The sequence below is a fragment of the Phoenix dactylifera genome, chromosome 1 (assembly GCF_009389715.1).
Source record: "Phoenix dactylifera cultivar Barhee BC4 chromosome 1, palm_55x_up_171113_PBpolish2nd_filt_p, whole genome shotgun sequence".
NCBI lineage: Eukaryota > Viridiplantae > Streptophyta > Magnoliopsida > Arecales > Arecaceae > Phoenix > Phoenix dactylifera.
The window spans coordinates 33,327,545-33,348,675 of record NC_052392.1 but is presented as its reverse complement, the minus strand read 5'-3'; the positions used below and the strand labels follow the sequence as shown (position 1 = coordinate 33,348,675).

General features: G+C 38.4%; 1 protein-coding gene across 1 annotated transcript in view; it reads right to left on the bottom strand.

Annotated features, from left to right (window-relative positions):
• The window catches only part of LOC113463120 (ABSCISIC ACID-INSENSITIVE 5-like protein 2), a 32,492-nt gene extending 23,571 nt beyond the window's left edge, over positions 1 to 8,921 (bottom strand). The window contains exons 1-3 of the mRNA XM_039132419.1: positions 8,768 to 8,921; positions 7,215 to 8,163; positions 7,035 to 7,106 (exon numbers count right to left, since the gene is read on the bottom strand). Coding sequence (XP_038988347.1) covers positions 7,035 to 7,106; positions 7,215 to 8,021 — 879 coding nt within the window. The 5' untranslated portion in view covers positions 8,022 to 8,163; positions 8,768 to 8,921. The remainder of the gene's footprint in view (positions 1 to 7,034; positions 7,107 to 7,214; positions 8,164 to 8,767) is intronic.
• Between the last annotated feature and the right edge of the window lie 12,210 nt (positions 8,922 to 21,131).

The window sequence follows — 21,131 nt, the reverse complement described above, 5'->3', positions numbered from 1 at the left end:
TACCGCCAAGCTTGCATATCAAAAGCTCTCCATAGTTGGCCACATCCTAACCGAGGGACCAAGTGACAGGCAGGACGTCATCCGTGTGCAAAGCATCGCCCCATGACCAGACCGTACTCGAGCCAGTCACTTTTGGTCGACCCACATGCCCTAATTCTCTGGTGGTACGTTGACTCCACCGAATATACACAAAAGAGGAGGGGCAGAGGAGGTAAGCAAGAAGAACGCCCTAGCAGACTAAAAGACAACCTCCTATTTTTTTATTACCACAAACTTAGGCATCGGAGGATCCCCGCCGGATACATTCCAGCCAGAGGATTTCTTTGCTCGGTGCTGTTTCAAGTCGAAGGGCTGCCATTCGACGAGGACCTCGGCTGCAACGATCGAGCGCCGCCCGCCTCCCCCAATTCTGACCAAAGCAGCCGACCACTTTGCTCTCCAGCATCGTCGCACTTCTCGCCATGGTCCCAAGGGCCAGCCAATTCTCAACGGCAATAACGTGAGTCACCATTCTGATCATTCATTCCCTAATAGTTCTCTTGCTAATTAAATTTTTTAAAAAGATTATATGCCTACGTAACATTTGCCAAAGTTATCTCCCATAAGCATGAGGGTCTTCTTTCCTATTCTACTCCGCTCTTATCACTTTAAAATCTCCTAGATAAATGGTAAATTCAACATATTCCCCTTCCCAATTACCATAGAAATGAGGAACTTCCAAAATCTATGGAACTTCTAGGCACACCCATCAAGATCATGAACATGACAAAGAAAGTAGGAAGATTAAACAAGTTACTAGATGAAAATTATCTACTGAGTATATTTTTGAAAAGAAAATGTTATGTTAACAAAGTAAACAGTCATTTAAAACTCCACAAGCAGTTTCCTACATTTACACTCTCTCATGATAATGTAATTTACTTTTCTATCCTTCTGTTAAAAATCTGATGTTCGGCTATCCTACAAAATCTCTACCAAACAGTGAATGAATAGATCTCCACTCCTTCAAATCACTTTCAAGAACCTTCAAAGTTCAAACAATAGAGATGTGCACATCTAATCAATCCAAGTGGCAAAATACTACAACAGAGATTACTATAAATATATCAAAGAATGAAAAGATGAGAAAAATCTTTATACATCTCCATGTTCTACATGCAAATTAGCAAATACTGTGATCTCTAGACTCTACTTTTAGCAGGTCTCACAAACATATCCTTCTCAAAAAGATATTAACAAAAACAACACTCGACTTCTAGCAAACACTATTTTTTCAAGTAACTTGCTGAAGCATAAACATCAAGAACTTACATTTTGCCTCATACATATTAGAATCTTTGCCTCCTACTCAACCTTCATAGAAGTATCTCGATAGCCCTTTGGATCTCATACCATACTCTTACCCAAGGTCCGCCGTACCGGATCCGGTAGGCATATCGGTTGCCTACCGGACCGGTACGGTTCCGGTTCGTACCGAAATCGGGCGATACAAACCGGAAAGCTCTTCCCCGCCGGAGCCGGGGAAGAAGAAGAGAACGAGAGAGAGCGCGAGAAAGAGAGGGACGGAGACTATCTGTGGCCGCCATCTGAGAGCCGCGGAGGGGCGGTGGAGACCAGTGGGGGCGGAGCCCGCGGGGGCGCAGCGGAGGCCACAGGTAGCCTCTGTCCAAATTAAAACCGATATACCGACTTCATTTAAAACCTCCAAATTAAAAAGCCGCGGCCGCGTCCCCTGTTTCGAAACCGCCATCTGAGAGCCGCAGAGGGGCGGTGGAGACCAGTGGGGGCGGAGCCCGCGGGGGCGCAGCGGAGGCCACAGGTAGCCTCTGTCCAAATTAAAACCGATATACCGACTTCATTTAAAACCTCCAAATTAAAAAGCCGCGGCCGCGTCCTCTGTTTCTTTCGAAACAGGGGACGCGGCCGCGGCCGCGGCCTCGGCCGCGCCCCCGCGGGTTTCCCCGCCCCCCGCCGGGCTCCGCTGCCCCCACCAGCCTCCGACGCCCCTCCGCCGCTCTCTGATGGCGGCCACAGGTGGTCTCCCTCTCTTCCCCGCACTCTCTCTTTTTCTCTTCGTCTTCTTCGTCTTCGGCACAGAATCATCCTGTACCGGTTTTCACGGCTCTGGCATACTGGTAGCTGGCCGAACCGGTTCATACCGGCCCGTACCGGCCACTACGAGCCGGTTCGGCATACCATGCTCTTACCTTTTGCCTCCAATTGAAACACTCCCTAATTAACACTAGTCAAGAGCAATGGCAACATTGTTTGCTAAAATGCACTCGCTTTTGGAATGCACATCAACATCATTCAGAAAGTGCAACTCTGTCAGTAACTCCTATTCAAACCTATACTTTAGGTTAAATCCGCCTCTCCAGCTCACTCCCACCTCATCTTAAAAGAACAAAAGAGAAGGGTTCTCCACTAAAAACTCGAAAATAGAGAACTGAAAGAAATTAACTTTGCTGACTACACCAATAAATCCCAAACCCATTAAGATATCACTCCTTATCCGCTGGACCTAATTGTCAAAGAATCTTCTATAGAAGGATCAGATTCACCACTCTTAATCTCCTTACATGAAGAGCACCTTCCTTCTACCTATACAAACTCTTTTCCACAAGGATTTACATACTGCAAGTTCAGCACAATACCATCAGTACTGTGCTGTTCCAATAGGAAAATAAGATCAGTTTAGGTGTGGGACACGGATGTTTGTTTGCAGATGAACCGACACATACTAAGCATACTGGTCCATACTGACAATTCTTATGTACCAGGGAGTCGGTATGTACTAGCGCCGTATTGCTCCGGCTTCCGGTATGGGACTCGGTACAAATATCTTAAGCCTTGGTTTCCCACCTAACTGGTGGATTCATCTACCTTTAGTACCAATGTTTTAAACCTTGCTTTCCCCCCTAACTAGTGAATCATCTATCTTCTCCCATTTCTTATCCTACAGATTAATAAAATAACAGATTTACCTGTCCTTTACAAAATCTTGACCACACCAGCTAGGATCTTAAATATACATTGGATACTTTAGATAAAAGAACCTAAGTCTCCCTCTCAAAAATGGACATCTAAGCAAAGCATAAGATCTAATCTTAACATTTGCATCAATAACCTCATCTTTTTCATGTGTCACTAAGAAGCAAGCAAAAGTAAAGCTTCCTCAAGATGAATCACTTTGACTGGGAGATATCAACCACAATAGCAAATTTTTAACTGCTTTGCAATGTCCCTCATAGTAATCTTCTATACACAATTTGGCAAGCTTTATAGCCTATAGTTTAGAGCTTCTAGAAATATGATAACCAAGGATCTTGAAGATCTATTAGCACTAAGACCATCACCGAGAAATGCTTTAACAAACCTAGTAACTTACCTTGAACCATACCTCCCACGGGTAGTTAAATAAAATTATAAGAGCTAGCCCTACTGCCATCCATCCTTGAAAATCTTAACTTGATCAAAATTGACTTTCATATCTAATAATTATCCTCCCAAGGCTCCTCAAAGTCTTGTAATAACCCAGGACCACACCAAAAAATGTAGCCAGAAGGCATTATTTTGGTTCTTTGGTCCAATATAAAAACCTAAGATCTACCCAATGCATAGTAGATGTGGGGTTAAACATACGCCAACACAAGTCCCTCAGACCCTCTCCATTTAAGCCCTAATGTCTTTGCTAGTCTAAGGGACTAAATCCATTCAAATCTAATTACAAGTACCACAAATCTAATTATGAATACCACGATTAGCCCGTGGTCAACCCAAATAGACCAGTGGTGCAATGCTCCCTAGTCCACATAGATCATCAATCGGGTCCGTTCTGATGTCATTTGTCATAACCCAAGACTCACTCAAAAAAGCTAGCTAAAAAGTGTTATTTTCACTCTTTGATCCTATATCAATATCCAAGTCTGCCCAGTGCATAGCTAGTGTGAGGCTAAACACGCACCCGCACAGCAAGGTACACCATACCATACCGAATCAGACAGTATGGGACGTTACCACACCAATACTGGTTTGATACCGACATGTATGACGAAAGGCGTACCGACACTCGATATGCGAAACCGGCCTCCGTACCAAATGTACCGATATAGTAACAGGGTGGTACCTGTATGAAGAAACCTTAAAAACTAATTGAAATTTTTGCCAGCCATTGCCCCTCCACCCAAAAATAGAATAGAAAACATCTATACTTAAAATAGTTCACTCTTCATGACCACTAGCCAATTATTGGACCATAGAGGCAGTTTGGTCCCTTAAACCACAAATCCTTGTATCCATAGTTTGATGAACCATCCCAAACCTCTTGTACCTAGGCATAATGTGTCATACTGGTGAGGAACCAAGACATTCCTAGGTTCGGTTCAATATGAGCCTTATTGGTCCATATCGATCTGGACCAAGTGGAACCACCTCGTACCACCTGGTTTCGGGAGGCACCATAGCCAAGAATGGGAAAAAAGTGCTAGGAACTTGTGTTGGAATGAATGCATATGGTACCTGACCATATCGTATCGAACGGGTAATATATCAGTAAGTTTTTCAATATTGGCTTTGCATAACTTGCTTGTACCTCTCTCATATCAATTTCCTCTCTTCAACAAGTTTTAAAAATTACTTTCTTCCATAGTCAACTCTCTTTCTCTCTCTCTCTATAATCCCTCCCCACATTTCTTCTCCTTCAACCACTCCCTAGAGTTTTTAAGTTCAATTTTTTCCTCTTCCCGTCTAAACAAACAGTGACTCCTTAATTATTAGCATTCTAGCTCACTAAATTTTGTGAATACTATCTTTACACCCCTCCACTTCACCAAAATATTTCCTCATCCAAACTTCCCATGTCACCTTTATATGCCTTAGGATCACTATAAGACTATGGCCAAAGATAGTTTTGCATGAAATTCAATAACAATTCTTTTATAATATAAAATCAATCTTCACCATATCTTATGGTGAAGTGGTTTGTTCCCCTACTACCTCTTGGATCAAAAAAATATTTTAATATGATGTGAAGTCAGCCACAGCAATCTAGACAAGCAAATCGAGTCATAAAGCTTCTCTTGCCCTTAGTCTACATTATCTTAAAATGATCCAATAAAACATGATTTCTGACATATAAAAAGTAAATCATATTCAATCTACCCAAAAGAAGTACCCTAGTCTACAAAGAAGAAGAAAGAAGTATCCTACATTTCGAGTAAGTTTTATAACACTATACACACAGTTTTAGGATCTTCCACAAACTCCATCATATCAATTTTATATTTTTCTTGCACGTCTATTCAATGATTAGCATGTCGACATGCAAGATTAGGACTAAGTGCTTCAAGAATTTACAATTTTACTAAAATAATTAAAGAAATGGATGAACGGAGATTCTTGTTGAACTGATATACATGTATTCTCACAATATTCATCATACCCTTTCAATCTCCATGTCTATTAGAAGAACTTAACTCATTGCGAAATATCATTTTCAAACAACAGGATGACCAGATTACCAACCATCATAAGGTCCTACTCAATAGAATCCACTCTGTTGCATGGTCCTATGCCACGAAATATCTAGGAGAAACATAAAAGTGTCAAGGCTGACACCATTGCGGAAACATATAATGTCCAGATTATCGACCATCATAAGGTCCTAATCAACAGCATCATTTCTGTTGTTTGATCCTATGCCATGGATGTCTGGGAGAATCATAAAATTATGATGGTTAATACCAATTTGGAAATATATAACTTCACCTCAAGCAAAACTATGAGCCAACATCAGGTAGATTATTGTGATTCTTAATACTTAATGGATGATATGGGCATAGAAAGGCGTAAAGCATTGAACTATATGATGAAGGTAGCATGCTTATTCATGCTGCAGCTGCATAGCATCCTGTTCATATCAGCATACAAGTTTCCATATGATCTATTTCACAGTCTCATCGGACCATTTGTATAACTAGCTTGTAAAATTAACAGGATCCTTTTCTTTACCACAAAATGACATCAAGAACTTCATAATAAGTTAAATCAACAAAAAATTCAAGAAGGAAATATCTGAAAATGATATGTTGGGATCTTTGCTTGTGGCCATTTAAGTATCAGGTATGTTTGCACTCTTTTCATTTTCAAAGAATAATTTGATATTTCTTCCTTCTTTGCCCTAGGGAGTAGGGGCTTGTTGCACCAAAAGTAGCCAAATAATTTAGGCCCCTCACCAGTACTTCCAGGTAAGTCCTCTGGGTCCTTGCCATTATATTCCTTGAAACTTTCTTTCTCCATGATGTGCTCTATAGTGATTTCTGTTTTCTGTATTTTATGTTAGAATAGCTGCAGGTTGTTGTTACATGGATTCTAGGCTGGAAGTGGTTCAAACAAATGACCAATCTCTAATAGGTGGATGAAATCCTCATTTATTGGAGCAATATAGCCAAGTTTCTTAAGTTGTTATGTTGGAACTGAGAGTCAAAATGAGCCAAAACCCCAGAATGAAGTTCCCCTCCTTACCCTGATTCTAGGAAGGTTTATGAGTCATAAGGATAGACCATGCAACCCTATTTTCAAATATCTTTTTTCATTATTATATTTCCGCTTGTTTTAAGCACACTGAGATTTGTCCTTCATCTTTGTACACATTAGACAAGGATCTAGTAATGGGTTTCCTTTTAATTTGGCCATAGTTCTATCAACTGGACCAAAAATTTCAGAACAGTTGCTTCGATGGACTTATTAAATGAATTGCTATGAAAATTCTTTTGATGATCGAAGTTCTAGTCAAGTCTTATTACCAGCATTAACAAGTTCATCTGAATAAGTTCATATATGTTATCGGTCATTTTAAATCCTAGACCACAATGCAGCACCATATGGTACATTCACATTGAATCCTGCCAGAGACAACAGAATTTTCCACATGACATATGAGAAGATTGCATTGTTTAATAATCAATCTGAAAAGAGAGAAGAAAGATAAAAGAAGGAAGGTGGAAGAGGGAAAAGAAGAACAAAGATAAAACTACCTTCTGCTTCTTCAACCTCTCATTTTCTTCTTCCAGACGGGAAATCTTGTTCTCCAGCTCATTAGTGTAAGCCTGTTCTCAAAACAGGGCAAAAAGATCAGAGCATCCTAAGATAAGGACAAGACACAATCGGAAACTATCTGAGATAAAGAAATGGATAGAGGAAAGATTTAGACCCACCTGCTTCCGAGCTCGCGAACGAGCAGCTGACTCGCGATTCTTGATCATCCTCTTCTGCCTCCTCTCTACTATCTTCTCTGTCACCTCCTCGGCAGCCCCTCTCTTCCGCCCTGGTGTCTGTGGATCAGGCATCACCCCTGCCAGTGACCTCCCTTGTCCCTCGGGATACACCGCATCCAATATGGCGCCAGTTCCAGCCCCTAGTGGGTGCGGGACCGGTCGACCCACATAAGCTCCCATCAATGCCTGCTGTGCTTGCTGCTGCTGCTGCTGATACTGATGCAACCAATGCACCGGCGGCGGTGGCAAACCCTGCATTCCCGCCATCGAATCACCACTCCCAACAGAAGCCACATTTCCAACCTGCACCTCCCTCCTCCTATCAGCTCCCTCGGCAACCACCCCAGCCTTCACTAGGAAATCCTCGAGGGTCATCTCCCCGAGTGTCGGCTGCCTCCCATGGCTCAAGCCCAGCTCCCCATTGGCCTTCTTCTGCTGGATGTCCCTCCACACTTCATCCACTGTCTTCTTGCTCAGTGCCCTCGGTACGTTGATGCTCCCCTGACACTGAAGGCCCAAGCCCAAACCACAATGGCCGCTGCCAAGGTCCATCGCCAATGGCTGGTTCAACTCGCCGGGGAATACATTCCTGAGGAGCTCATCCAAGTTCATGCTGTGCAAGGGCTCACCCAGGTGGCTCTGAACCTCATTGAGAGTGAGTCTACATAGGGATCCCTGCATCGCCAAGCTCTGAATCTCAGAGTGCTGCCTGCCGCTGCCCTGAGATGTCATTGTCCGAGTCCCCATTAACCAGTTTATTCACTCAAGTACAGGAATCTCAGAACTCAGCATGCAAAGATTCTTGCATGCCCATAAAGGGATCTTTTTCTCTTATTTTATTTAAATCAGACCAATCAAAAACCCCACATCAAACATTCCACACCCCAATCTGCGAACCAAAAGAATAAAATTAAGAAGCAGCATATAAGAGAGAACAAACAAACCAAGTGCTCATGGAACCCTCTAGAAAGGACCCTGTCTTTCCTGCACAAAAGAATACAGCAAGCCCCTGGAAGAGCTTCCAGGAAGCAAAAGGCTGAAAAGAGCTGAAAGGTTAAATTAGTTCCATCACAGAAAACCAACTCCAACCAAAATCCATAGCAGAGAACTTGAATCACAAGATCTTCAAAGAGGATGACAATTCCACAGCCCATTTAGTTTCAAACCATAAAAAGCTTATAATCAAAAAGTAGCACACAAAACTGACCTAAAATCCAGAATGCAAAGCACCAAATGGAAAAAAATATAAAGCTGTGATTCCTGACAGAGCTCCAAGCATGCCAGACACAAATCCAACAGCCAGAATTGGATTTTGAAGAGCATGTCCCCCCTTTTTTATTTTAAAAAAAAAAGGCCTATACAAAAATATAATCCTGTGTACTGGACATTTCTAGTAACTTACTTTCCAAATTCTCCTAAACCCAAAAAACATCTGCAGGGAATCTTAATCCAAGATTTCGACTATAAACAAAGGAATCCCAGTTACAGACTACCTGCTGAACCGGACCAGATCAGAATCTTTGAGCGGCACCACCAACCTCTCCATCTCTCCATGGTTCTTTTATCAGGGATCTACACACTGAGCACTGGGGCAAGTGAGAGGGGGAGGGAGCCCCAAACCCAAGGACCCATTCAAGAAAGCACAAGTTTTCAGCCAGGTTCGTACTTATATACATGGTGATATGACTGCAAAACCCCTTCCAATGGACCCACCAAGGCGGAGGACCTTATAACTGTTTTTCTTTCCAGGCACAAATTTTCCCAATATGCACCCTCCGGGCCTAGGAATGTTTATAACTGGTGTGGGGGTGTAGCCGGTATTGATGTAAAGCTCCGGTTGCGGTGTTTGGTGGGAAAGGGAAATGGCTGAACCCATATATTTTATGCGTCTAGGTGTTTGAAGCCTATGAAATATTAGGGTTCTTCTTACCCACATTGGGTTGAGTTTAGGGGTAGTTTGAGCTATTTTCCTTGGTTTGTATCACCATGAAAGCACCTTTAATAACAAGTGATCATTGAGCATTAAGTGTTGTCTCACCTATTGGGGTTGAGATTGGAACTTATCCCTTTCTATTGTGGAAAATATCACTTTCAGAATTTTTGCAGGTGAGGGAGTAAGTCCCTCCTAGTTTAAATATGTGCCCATGGCTTCACTTTGTGTTTTAGGTTTCTTAGTTTTCTTGTCATTCTTCTGGTAACGAAGCAAATTCATGGGCTACTTACAAAGAGAAGGTTCATGTTGAAATCCTTCAATAGCAAGGCAACTTGATTAGCTTGTAAGCACATTCCTTTTTTATCGATTACAGCCATCTTTTTTTCACCTTTCTGAATGGAGCTAGACTATACTTGTGATTGCAGGTGCAGGAGGCTGCTCTGTTGCCACTGAGCATGCATGACGATTCCACGCTTTAGATATAACTGTAGTCAAACACATGATAACCCTATGCAGTTGCATTTCCAGGGTTCGATACGTATGATGAAGTTCGATCTCAGGAACTCCTTCCTTTGGCAAATACTCAGGCGACTCTTGTCTTCCATCAATGAAAACTCTGCCAATCATGAACTAATCTACCTATACTCTTATGTCAAGTTAGAGAAACCTTGGTCTGTTTTTTGAAAAGGATTTCGATTTCTTATCTGGTTGAGGAGAAGAAAATTTTTTCTCAACCCACACTCAACTCAGATCTCTCAAAAAAATAATAATAAAAAAAATGCAAAAGTAGAGCTTAAGTCCTCTTTTTTTTCATTAAAAAAAAATGAAGTACACACGACCTTGCATAATTTGAATTGGATGTTTTTTCTTAATTTTAGTAGGACTCTCTTTTCTAAAATAGATATTACTATAAATAAACTCGAAAAGCTAAAATTCTTCGGAAGCTAGATCTCGACTTTTACGTCAACTCTGTTTTCTATCATTCTTCCGATTCTTCTCAGATCAAGAGATACATCCAGTCATAATTTTATCCGAAAAGAAATTTTTATGCTTGATTGGTTTGTTTTAAATCCCAAATAATAAAATTTGGGCTCGATTGCTTGGGGTGCCGCCCTTTAATCGGTATGGCGTTGATGGGGGGCGAAATGGATCGTTCAACCCATAACAAAAAGGCCGCCCAATATTAGCCCAATAAACGCCAACGCCGACCGGTTGAATCCTCGGTCCAGTGCAGAATCATCCCGGCCTTGAACTCCGCCCAAAAGCCTCATCGACCTCTAATGTTCGCCGGCTCGTCCCGACCGAGCTCGGGGCGACCAACTTTAGTAGTATGCCCCGACCCTCGAGCTCGGGGCGCTCCACCGAGCACACCTCGGAATCCGGAGAGCCAAGCTATTCTCAACGCCCGTCTAGCCGACCTCGCCAAACGCATGATGTGACCCCTCAACGAGTTCGGCCTCGCTAACAGCCGCACCCATGTGTGTACCCACACCCTCCTACGTGGCCGTACATTGCAACGTTACTGTGCCACGCTTCGATAGCTAGCCCTCGACAGTCAAAGAATAGCACCATAACTACTCAGGCCATATCCTGCTATGACTGTCAACACCTTACCATTCTCGAGAACGGACGGCACCACATGCCACCGGCCAGCCTTAGTTGTGCGCCATTCGACTCAGAGCCACACGCCCTCTTCTCATAATGAGGGCGGACAATGCCTTTACCACCTGCGCCTCTCCACCGGGACTACAATAGCCCGATCAGGTAACTTTTAAAGGACTTTTGGCTGGACCAAATTTACTCCGCTCTAACTTGATCGTCGGAGGGCCCTCACCAGAAATACCAGTGAGGCTTTGTGCAGGTCCACCGCTGCGCAGGAGGTGGCCCCCGTCTTCTTCCTCTAACCACCGGCGGCTCCCTCGACTCCTCCAGCGTGGTCACCCTCGGGCCAAATTTGAAGCACAACAGGCATCATCTCAATCGAACGTCATATAATCAAGTTATACCTTCTAAAAGTTTAATCTGCGGCTCAATTTTTTGATGTGACGGATCTCATTCTTAAATTCTGTCCAGCCTTACCCGTAGTAGCCAAAAAATGGTTCATATCAAATCTAAAAATCCTCCTGCATCAATTTTTTAGATATTCTCTCAGGCGATACCTTAGGTCATGACTAAGGCAATGGAGCTATATGCCTATAAAAGAAAATATGCCACTAATGGATGGCCTTTTAATACCCTATGTGTCTAAGATAAGGAAAATTAAATTAATCTTCAAAGCACTATATGCGTCATTCAATTGGTGAGCAAGATGGGGTGGTGGAGGCCCATGCTCATGTCAACTTTGAGATGTATGACAGGATTAATAATGTAAAGGGAAATATGTACCCAAAAAAACAATGTAAAGGGAAATGAATGGTAGGAATTCTTCCAATACATGATTGTATGTTTCGTCAATTATGTTTAAACAATCCAGATGGCGTTACAGCCGTGAGCTAAGGTGACCTGTCAATTAACAAAATAGAGTTTCTTACACCATTCTTTAAGGTCACGTCGCACAGTTCAGCGACGAAGTCTTTGCCTTCAAGAGTGACATTGATGGGCCCCACAAGTCACTTCCAAACAAAAATTTGTACTATCCAGTCCAGAAACACAAAACTTCATGACTAGATTTCTACTAGGGCTCTCATGCCAAGTTTTCTATTAACGCTCGTTTGGTTGGGAAAATTTTTTTATTACTAAAATATTTTTTTATAAAAAAATAATTCTGAATATATGATATTTGAAAAAATAATTTTTATATATTTGGTTGATAAAAAAATACATTTTAGAATGACTAATGTGTATCTGAAAAAAAAATTATGTAAAATACCTATTATGCCATTAATAAAGAAAAAAATTTATCCAATTCTATCTAAAAATTTAAGAATATATTTCAAAAAAATTATTTCAATTTTCGAGCAATGAGAATTGAATTTTTTAATATTTCATAGATATTTTTTTTCGTAAAATTTGAAAATCTTATCATATGAAAAAACTACTTTTCCATCTCTTTTCTTCAAAAACTCCTACGAAATATAAGATCTTCCTTCTTTTTTTCATTGACCATGCTTTTTTTTCTCTTCCTGCAAAACAAATGAGTCCTCGATACACAAATAATCAAATCAGCAAAAAGACCAAGTATGGCAACACAATAGAATCTTTTATAAATTTAGTCAAACAATTATCTCTCTCAGCCACTCCTAAATTATTGATCCTCTCTGTAAGGCTGCTTGCAAGACTACTGTGCTATTTTGTATTTCGTGGGCATACTAAAATCAGTATTTTTAGGTGGAACTACTAATATCAATAAGGAGTTTGTTGATGAGCATGTCACAAGATCAATGTGCCTCTCTACTGTTTGGATTGTGTGAGTGTTGATGCTTAGAAAGTTCTCAACCAATTGGATTAACATTTCCATATATTAAAGTCTATAAAGTGTATTTGAAACCATAGATATGTTACTAATCAACTTAGTTTATTTTGTTTAGCATTGGTATGATGTAATGGAGTCTAGATTTTTATGTAGGAGCTGGGATAAATGACTATATTTGTCTTAAGACATTCTTGTGGATTGCTTATATATGAACCACACATCTACTAGGACGAGGCATCAATATGTTCAAACATTTCAAAATAAACAATAAAACAAATGTACTTCAAATATACAAAAAAGCAAAAAAGGGGTTATTTTTTCATAAGATCCTTTCTATTTTTTTATATCATATGCATGTATGTATATATGTGTGTGTGTGTATATATATATGTGTGTGTGTCTATATATATATAGACACACACACATACATACATATATATATATATATATATATATATATATATATATATATATATATATATACACATACATACATATATATATATATATATGTGTGTGTGTGTGTGTGTGTGTGTGTGTGTGTGTGTGTGTGTGTGTGTAAGTCAAGATTTGTTTGATACGCTCAAGAAACAAAATGTTAACGCTATCATTTTCTCAAAAATAGAAAGTAGAGCAGTTCCTTCTTCATTAACAACCTTAAGGGCCTGTTTAGAAAATCTATCAGAATTAAGTTGGATTTTCTATTAGATTTATAAAGTGGATAGTTTATTTGGATAAGGCCCATATAAACATATTTTTCTCTCAGCCCAAATTTTGTGGAAGGAAAAAGAAGAAAAAAAACCCTTTACGGATCTTTTTTTTTCTTTCTTTCTGTAATCCAATAGACCCACAAATAGAATGTCGGCAAAGATTAGGATAGGCCTTTGTAAAAATATGGGCTAGAAAGGTCACCATGGTCAATTTCTATAGAAAATCTAGCCCAATTCAATTAGATTTTTCAAATAGGCTCTAAATAGAAGAGAGCTAGGATTACTATCCTAGGTATGGATGGATGAAAGGGAACTAATCATTTAAGATCCAATTGACCCAATTATTTATTGATGGAACTAACTTATAAAGGAGCATTGATAGTCTATAGTAACACATATTAGTTGGGCAAAACACTGACATGTATGCCTTAAATGTGCATTCAAAAAAAAAACTAAGGTTCTATTTGGTTTTTTCTTCTGCTTCTTTGTTTTAAAAAAAATAGAAATATGAAACCGATATAGAGAATATGTTTGGTTATCCAGTTTCTATTTCTTATTTTTTAAAATATTAATTATTACTAAAATAAAAATTTTTTACTTTCACTTTTTTTTTAGGAGTAAGTTTTCACCCCTCTCTCATCCCCTCCACCCAGCCACTCGATTTGCTCCATCCTGCTGCCTCCTCAATGCCTTCGCCGCCACCGCCTCCCCTCCACTATCCTTCTCTATGATGACTTCCATTGTAGCCTCATCGTCATCATCCTCAGTGCTGTCACTTTTTTATTTATCTGTTCATTTGTTCTCGGCATCCATCTTCCATCATCGTCTATCCATTCTTTTATTCTCAATATTCATTCATTCATTTCCGGCATCTATCTTTCATTTATCGTTTCATTCTTTCGGAAGCAGTGGTGTCCGTCTATTTCTAGCATCCGTCGATCCAATCAAGGGTGCTCTCATCATGTTGTGCCTAGTTGCCCCCTCCTCCACTCACCATCCTCTTGATGCTTGCTTAGTGCCATGCTTCCAACTTCCATTGTAGTCTTTCACTTTTGCTATTAAAAAAGAGAGAAACCAAACATATTTTTTATTATAAAAAATCTAAAATAAATAGAAATAAATTTTCTATTTTCAATTAAAAATAAAGGTAGACTTTGAGTCCATTTCCTTAATGAGTGGATTATAGGAATTCCCATCTTCCGCAATAAAAAGAAAGAGGGGATAAGAAGAGGAAAAGAAAAGGCCTTGGGGAACAATGCTGCGGAAGCCAACTTTTGGCCAATATGCCTCACTAATATTCCATTTGAAAAAAGAGTGCCTGGTTATACCACCTGTCGGGCAAGTCATATTTCTATCCAAATAGGGAAAGATGCTAAAAATCTTAGAGCAAAATATTGTTCATCATAGCATCATTGTATACCTTTTGTTTGGAAAATTGATGTATACTCTTTCTTTCTTTTTGTTGATCCGGCTGCTTTACAAAGCTCATGAAAAATCACATCAGCCATCAAAATATTCCAAAGATAACCAGATAATACAGTGGAGGTATCCCAAAAGCTTGGATTCATAATAATCAGCCATATAGGCTGCCACCTCATCAGCCACCTTATTAACCTGTCTAAAGATATATATTCTGTAAATACATTTTTCTTCAATAAACCATGGCTAACATTAATCATGCACTTAAGTATTTAAAATGTTTTTTTTTTCAGGAATACAATAGTTTAGTATTTATGTAGACATTGTCCATAATACTAGAGCTTCAGAAGAACAGCTTTTCCAATACAAATGCCTCATGCTCCCTGCCAAGTGGGTACGGTATCTTATTTAAAACCAAAATTATTGCTTGGCTCTTCAGACTCAATGTCCTGGTGTCTCCTAATACTCAATTATGTTGCACATGATTTTCTTTCGGGCTCCCAGTTCAAGGGAGTGCTTAAGGGTCTACTGAGGATGTTCCTTGCCGAGGTTGATGTCTCGTTTAGGCTGTGCCAAAGAAAAAGCACTTGGTTCATTAATAGTTTAGACATCTGTCTCATCATTTCTTTTTCAGTGAATTTGCAGGATGATGTGGTCATGCCTTGTAGCGGACCATGGACGAGATGGTAATGGCATATGCTTGATCCCAGCTAGCTCAATTTCAGCATTGCGAAAGCTAGGAAATGTGGACAACCTTGACTAGATATGTCATAAGAAACATGACAAGATGATGCAGAGATGCTCATCTTTTCTTCTAAACAACCATTCTCCTTTCTTTCAACAAAAACGATGCAATCAAACGCCCTCAACTACTGATTTTTTGTTCATTTTCTTGTGTATTGGATGAGAATGGAGATAAGGCTGAGACATATAATTGTCAACTCTTTTAATGAATGTGTGTGGGGAGAGAGAGAGAGAGAGAGAGAGGTGATTCAGGTCCTAGTAAAAGTTTTCTTAGAGTTGCAATGTGTTTTTAACTCTCCATAAGGTAAATGTTAACTGGTAAAGCCAAAAACAAGTAATAAGGTGCAATGGCAATACTGCTGTTGTCAAAACATAACTCATGACATTTTTAGAAGAATTGGTCAGCTTGAGCTGAGTGTCACTACTACTTCATCTAAAATTTTTACTTTCATATGAGAGGCTTAAAATCAGATATTTCCAGAATTAGTCACCTCCTAGTAACTGGAATTTAGTTTGTCAAGATAGGAGTCAGGAATCCAACTCTTCTGACCAAATGGTGGTGGCTTTGTTTTGATAAGCACGACAAGAATTGGAGAAAGCTCATCACCTTGAGCTACTATACAGAAGAAGAAAGCGGAATTCTTTTAGATATGTCTTTGGCCTAATACTTCTTACTTCTGCCAAAATGGAAGGCCCTCTTCTCCGCCAATGCTATTTTTTCTTCTTTTTTTTTTTGGGACAGTTGCGCTCTCATTATGGATTAGACCTGAACCTCCTTGCTCCTTGCTTCTTATAATTTTTTCTTTGGCAGAGACTGAAGATCGCTCGGTTTCAAACTGCGACGATCGGGGAGGTGATTTCAATAGTTGAATCCTTGACTTCAATGAACTTTAAGCTTTCACCTGAATGTTTTTGCTCTTGCTAGACTACTAGAAAGTGTTACTCCTTTTAATCAATGGGATAAACAAGTGTGGATATTGAGTAAGTTTTCTGGTCCATAGTGTTTACAGATTCCTCATTTATAGAGGAGCATTATCACCTTTTGCTACTTCTCCCTCATTGCCTTGTTAAGTTATGGTTTCCTCTTAATTGGCAATTTAAAATAAAATCCCTGCTGAGAACCTAACAAAGAAGAATTAAAATGCTCCTGCTAGTGTTTCTTGTCAGCGGCATGAGGAGCCATGGGCAATTTAAGAAGGAACCATTCTGGTGGGCAATTTGAACTCTTCCATCTTTCTTTCCAATATTTTTGAGCTTTTAATTTCCTCAAAGATCTCAGCTATGAAGAAAGTCTAAGATCTTAGTAGTAGTTATCCACCGCTGTACGTATTTGGCTTGAGATTAACGATAGAATTTAGAGAACAAGAAGACTCAGGACTCCAGCTGCTAAACAAATTAAGCTTCTGGTTGAGGACTGAGATAAGGGTGCTAGAGAAGTCTATAGAAGATATTTTTACAAGGGTTAAGAGTTTGTAGTTTTACAGTGTTTGTTTTAATACGCCTCCACAGATCACAAGTGTCTGTCCTTTACTACTATTTATCAGCTCAATAAATTTAATTAGACGTTGTCCGACCTTTTCTCTTGAAAAAGATCAGATTCTATATTGAGGGCTTTAGACCTGATTTTTCTTCTTTTTTTCTTTTAATTAGGTCATTTTTTTTCCCTTGGACTATTCATTTTGCCTTCAGATGACAAACTAGTGGCTTATTTGGTATTTTTATTTTTTTATATTTTCTGTTTCTTAAAAACTTAGCAAGTTATTATATGGAGATTAATGTTGAAGATAAAATTTGCATAAACTTCTGCTATGCCTTACTTCTATTTTATTGTTTATAAAAAGCAATAATTTTTTTGCTACCAAAAGCTCTAAAGATTTTAGAAATAATTTAAAACATAAAAAAGTTTCAACGTACATATCGATCAATCTAGTTAGGGCTGAGATCTTATCCAGTCTAGATCGGATTTAGATTAAAATTACAATATCTGATTGGACCAAATACCTTCAGTAGATTTTATTGAACCTTATCTGGATTTGGGCTTGAAAGATGTTTCAAATCCCAATGAGATATTTTGTAAATTCTGGTACAAAAATCTCTAAATAATTTTGCTCTTATAGTCAGAATGGGACCTTTGATCTATTGCTTGGAAAGCATAAACTCAACCACCAGACTACAACATTCAATTTTGCTTTTGTAATGATGATTTATTTTACTTATTTGAACCTCAATTATGTCATCACATAGAGTTATTGGTGTATCCTATATTATTTCATATTTTAATAATTAATTATTTTATAGAAATAAAATCCTTTCCCTTGATAAAATTGAAAAATGAATATACATCATTTTATTTCAAATATTTTATTGTTAAAATATCTAAAAATACCAATAACTTCTACATGTTCCTATTTTCATATAATATTTTTACAAGCTATCTAAACAAAATAGATAATTCATAATATAGTTGATGTATGTTGCAATTAAAGAGTAATGGTGGTATTTGATACTGAAATTTTATTAAATTTATTGATATTTTATACTATATATTTTATTTTAAATAAATTTAATTTTTTTATTTTTAATACCAATATATGATCAATTAGACTACGTTTTATGATATAAAATGCTAGGTTGTTAAAAAAAAATGTCTACAAGATTAGTGTAGTTGAAATAAGAGGGTTGAGATGGATATATAGTAATACAAGAAACGATACAATAAAAAATGAAGTTTTTTGTAGAAAGGTGGAGGTAACACTAATTAAAAATAAATTAAGAGAAAGATAAGTTAAAAAGTTTGAACATATACAATGTAGGCTGAGGGATACATTATTATGTAGGTGTAATAGAGTTAGACTGAAAATCAAATAAGATGCAGTCGTAAAGAAGGACTTTGATATCTTAACATTTTTCTATAAGTATGATCCTAAACTGAGCATAATGGAGGACAAGGATTCATTAGCCAACCTCAACAACTTTGAGATTAAGGCTTAGTTGAGTTGAGTAGTATTTTAATACAAATCCAGTCGGACTAGTAACTTGAATCCTTGACTAAGTCGGTCTCCATGCGGGTTTAGTAACTACATCATAGGCTCTTATCTTATTATCCATGCATCACACGCGATTTGAATATAGATTCTAATCTCATCCTTTAATCATTTATGTTAGTTTTCATCATTGAATTACACTAAAGATTCAATGTGTATCCGTATCCAAATAATATCCGACTTATATCTATATTTGGATCGGAGAAAAAAAAAAGATGAATATCACTAACATTCAACTTATATCCATGCATATATTTAGAATAAATATAATACTAATTTTAGTACCGGCATAATATTTATATCTATATTTGTCTTCGCCAAAAAAAAATGGATATTAGTATGAAAATACTATAATTTGATCTGTATTTGATCTATTAAATCTAGTTTAATTTTCTTCTCCGATGTTTGAAATATAGAAGCAACACCAACTGGCCCTAGATTTTTAAGAACCAATTAGATAAAACAAAATGTGTCATGCTTGTGAGAGCCATTTCCATCAAATTAGAACAAACCCATCCAATTAAGTAAATTTAGCCAAAGCTCTAGCTAAAATATTCATTTACATCAGATGAAACTTTGATGATTTTTGGCATCAATAGAGCCATTGTATTCAGTGCACAGAATGCCTATAAATTATGGGCTTACATAGGGGTATGCCACGTGGTGCACAATCCTAAGAGCTGGCTGTCAAATCAAACACAAGGGCCTAAACAAAGGATTAGTTAATAAATTGTAAGTTCCAAGGTTAAGTGGTGCGGGGATGTGCCATGCGGCACATCTAGGTTTCATTGCCAAATATTTAATACTTGTATCTTGATAGAGGCACTATAATATAGCAAGTGAAAGTTTTTTAAGCATGGCACGGGAACAAAGAAGCCAAGGAAAGAAGGTTTACAATGAAGGTTATCATCCTCCTCACACCTCCCAAAGTTTCTTGTGGAGTTATATATTCAAAAAGTGAAGTTCCTTGAAAAAACAAGTAGTTTAAACAACTAAATTCTATTAAAACTCAATTTGCTATGTGTTTGAGCTACAACCATGAGAAAGGACAATCGAGACTTTGTGACCATGTGTGAGCATGATCAAGAATAAAGTCCTTTCTCTTTTCCCAGCTTTTGTAAGCTGCCTTCTTTTGAGTGTTTTTTAAGTGAACATAAGGAGATGAGAGGAAAAAAACAGAGAACTCGCAGATGCATGTGTACTCAACCAGTGAACACTTCTCCCTCCCATGGCTATCATTACAAGAACATAGGTAAGCACTTCTCATCTATTTTAATCAAACTAGAACATGGATATGAAGTCCCCACTTCATTTGTTTGTGGCATTTATCTTTTCTTCCTATAATCTTGAGTTCTAGAATATACTACTCACACCTAAGCTCCTGCACTCCCTCTCTCTATCCCACCAAAAAGAAAAAAAAAGACAATGGATGGAGGGAACTTCAGACGTTGAATCCACTTCATCTCATATCATTATATTGAGCCAACTTGATCCGGCCTTGTTGAAGGAAAGAAATCACCTTGATGTGAGAGAGGTCAAGGTCAAGGATCAAGTTCCGATAATGTACTGCTTTGATCCGGCTGGCCAATCTCACCTGCCCGAGAAACTTTAAATCAAAAAGAAAAGAGTAAGCATGGAGTATGAATTGAGTAAAAAGTTGTTCATGCTATGGACGGTATTGATACAAATACAGAAAGGTAGCATGAGAACCAAAACATAAGTTTTCATTCCAAGGCAAGGAGATCGAGGGGTTCAGTGAAAGGTAATCGGTAAGAGTGTTGATAGTGGGTCCAAGGGTGGATGTAGGCGAGCTTCTTTATCCACTATCAATGGAGCCTGTCCTCAGATTGCAAAACACACTCGAGAGCTGCAATGCACATCCCATTTAAATTAATCAGGCCTTCAATCCAACACCAATAAAGTAGAAGTTATCATATTAAAGTAATTACCTACAAATAAAGATAAGCCAAGAGTAGTGAGAAACCAAAATCCTCGGAACTATTTTTTTTTTTTGTTTTTTTTGCCACGTATCCCATCTCATCCATTTTAAAGTGGAAATCGAAGAATCAAAGCGAGACGGGACTAATGAAGTCCATCCATTCAGTGACTTAAACAAAAATATATATGGGAAGCATATCCGTCCATGAGGCCATTTGCTGGTATCTCTTCTTCCTCATTAAGTCATCCTTCCTTCTACATCTATCCATGAAGCCTTCCTCTTCCTCCCCAAAGCCCTTTCTCCTTCTCCGAATTTTTCTCCTAAGAATTAATAGAATCTAAAAAAATTGTGTATCAATTTGTCTAGAGGTATATATTAGATTGTTGCATGGAACGTATTAAATAAACTTACAGTATATATTAGAAAGCCGTCGAATATGTATCATCTAGCTATCGACTATATAATTATAAGCAGTATATTCTCAAAATGGTGTATTGATTTGCCTGGATATATGTATTAGGTCGTTGAATAACTTAATTGTTAGGTTTATATCATTTAGCCATGTATTGTATACCAGTAACTATTATATTCTAAAAATTATATATCACTTTATCTAGAGGTCTGTATTGAGTTGCTAGATGACTTATTTACTAAGT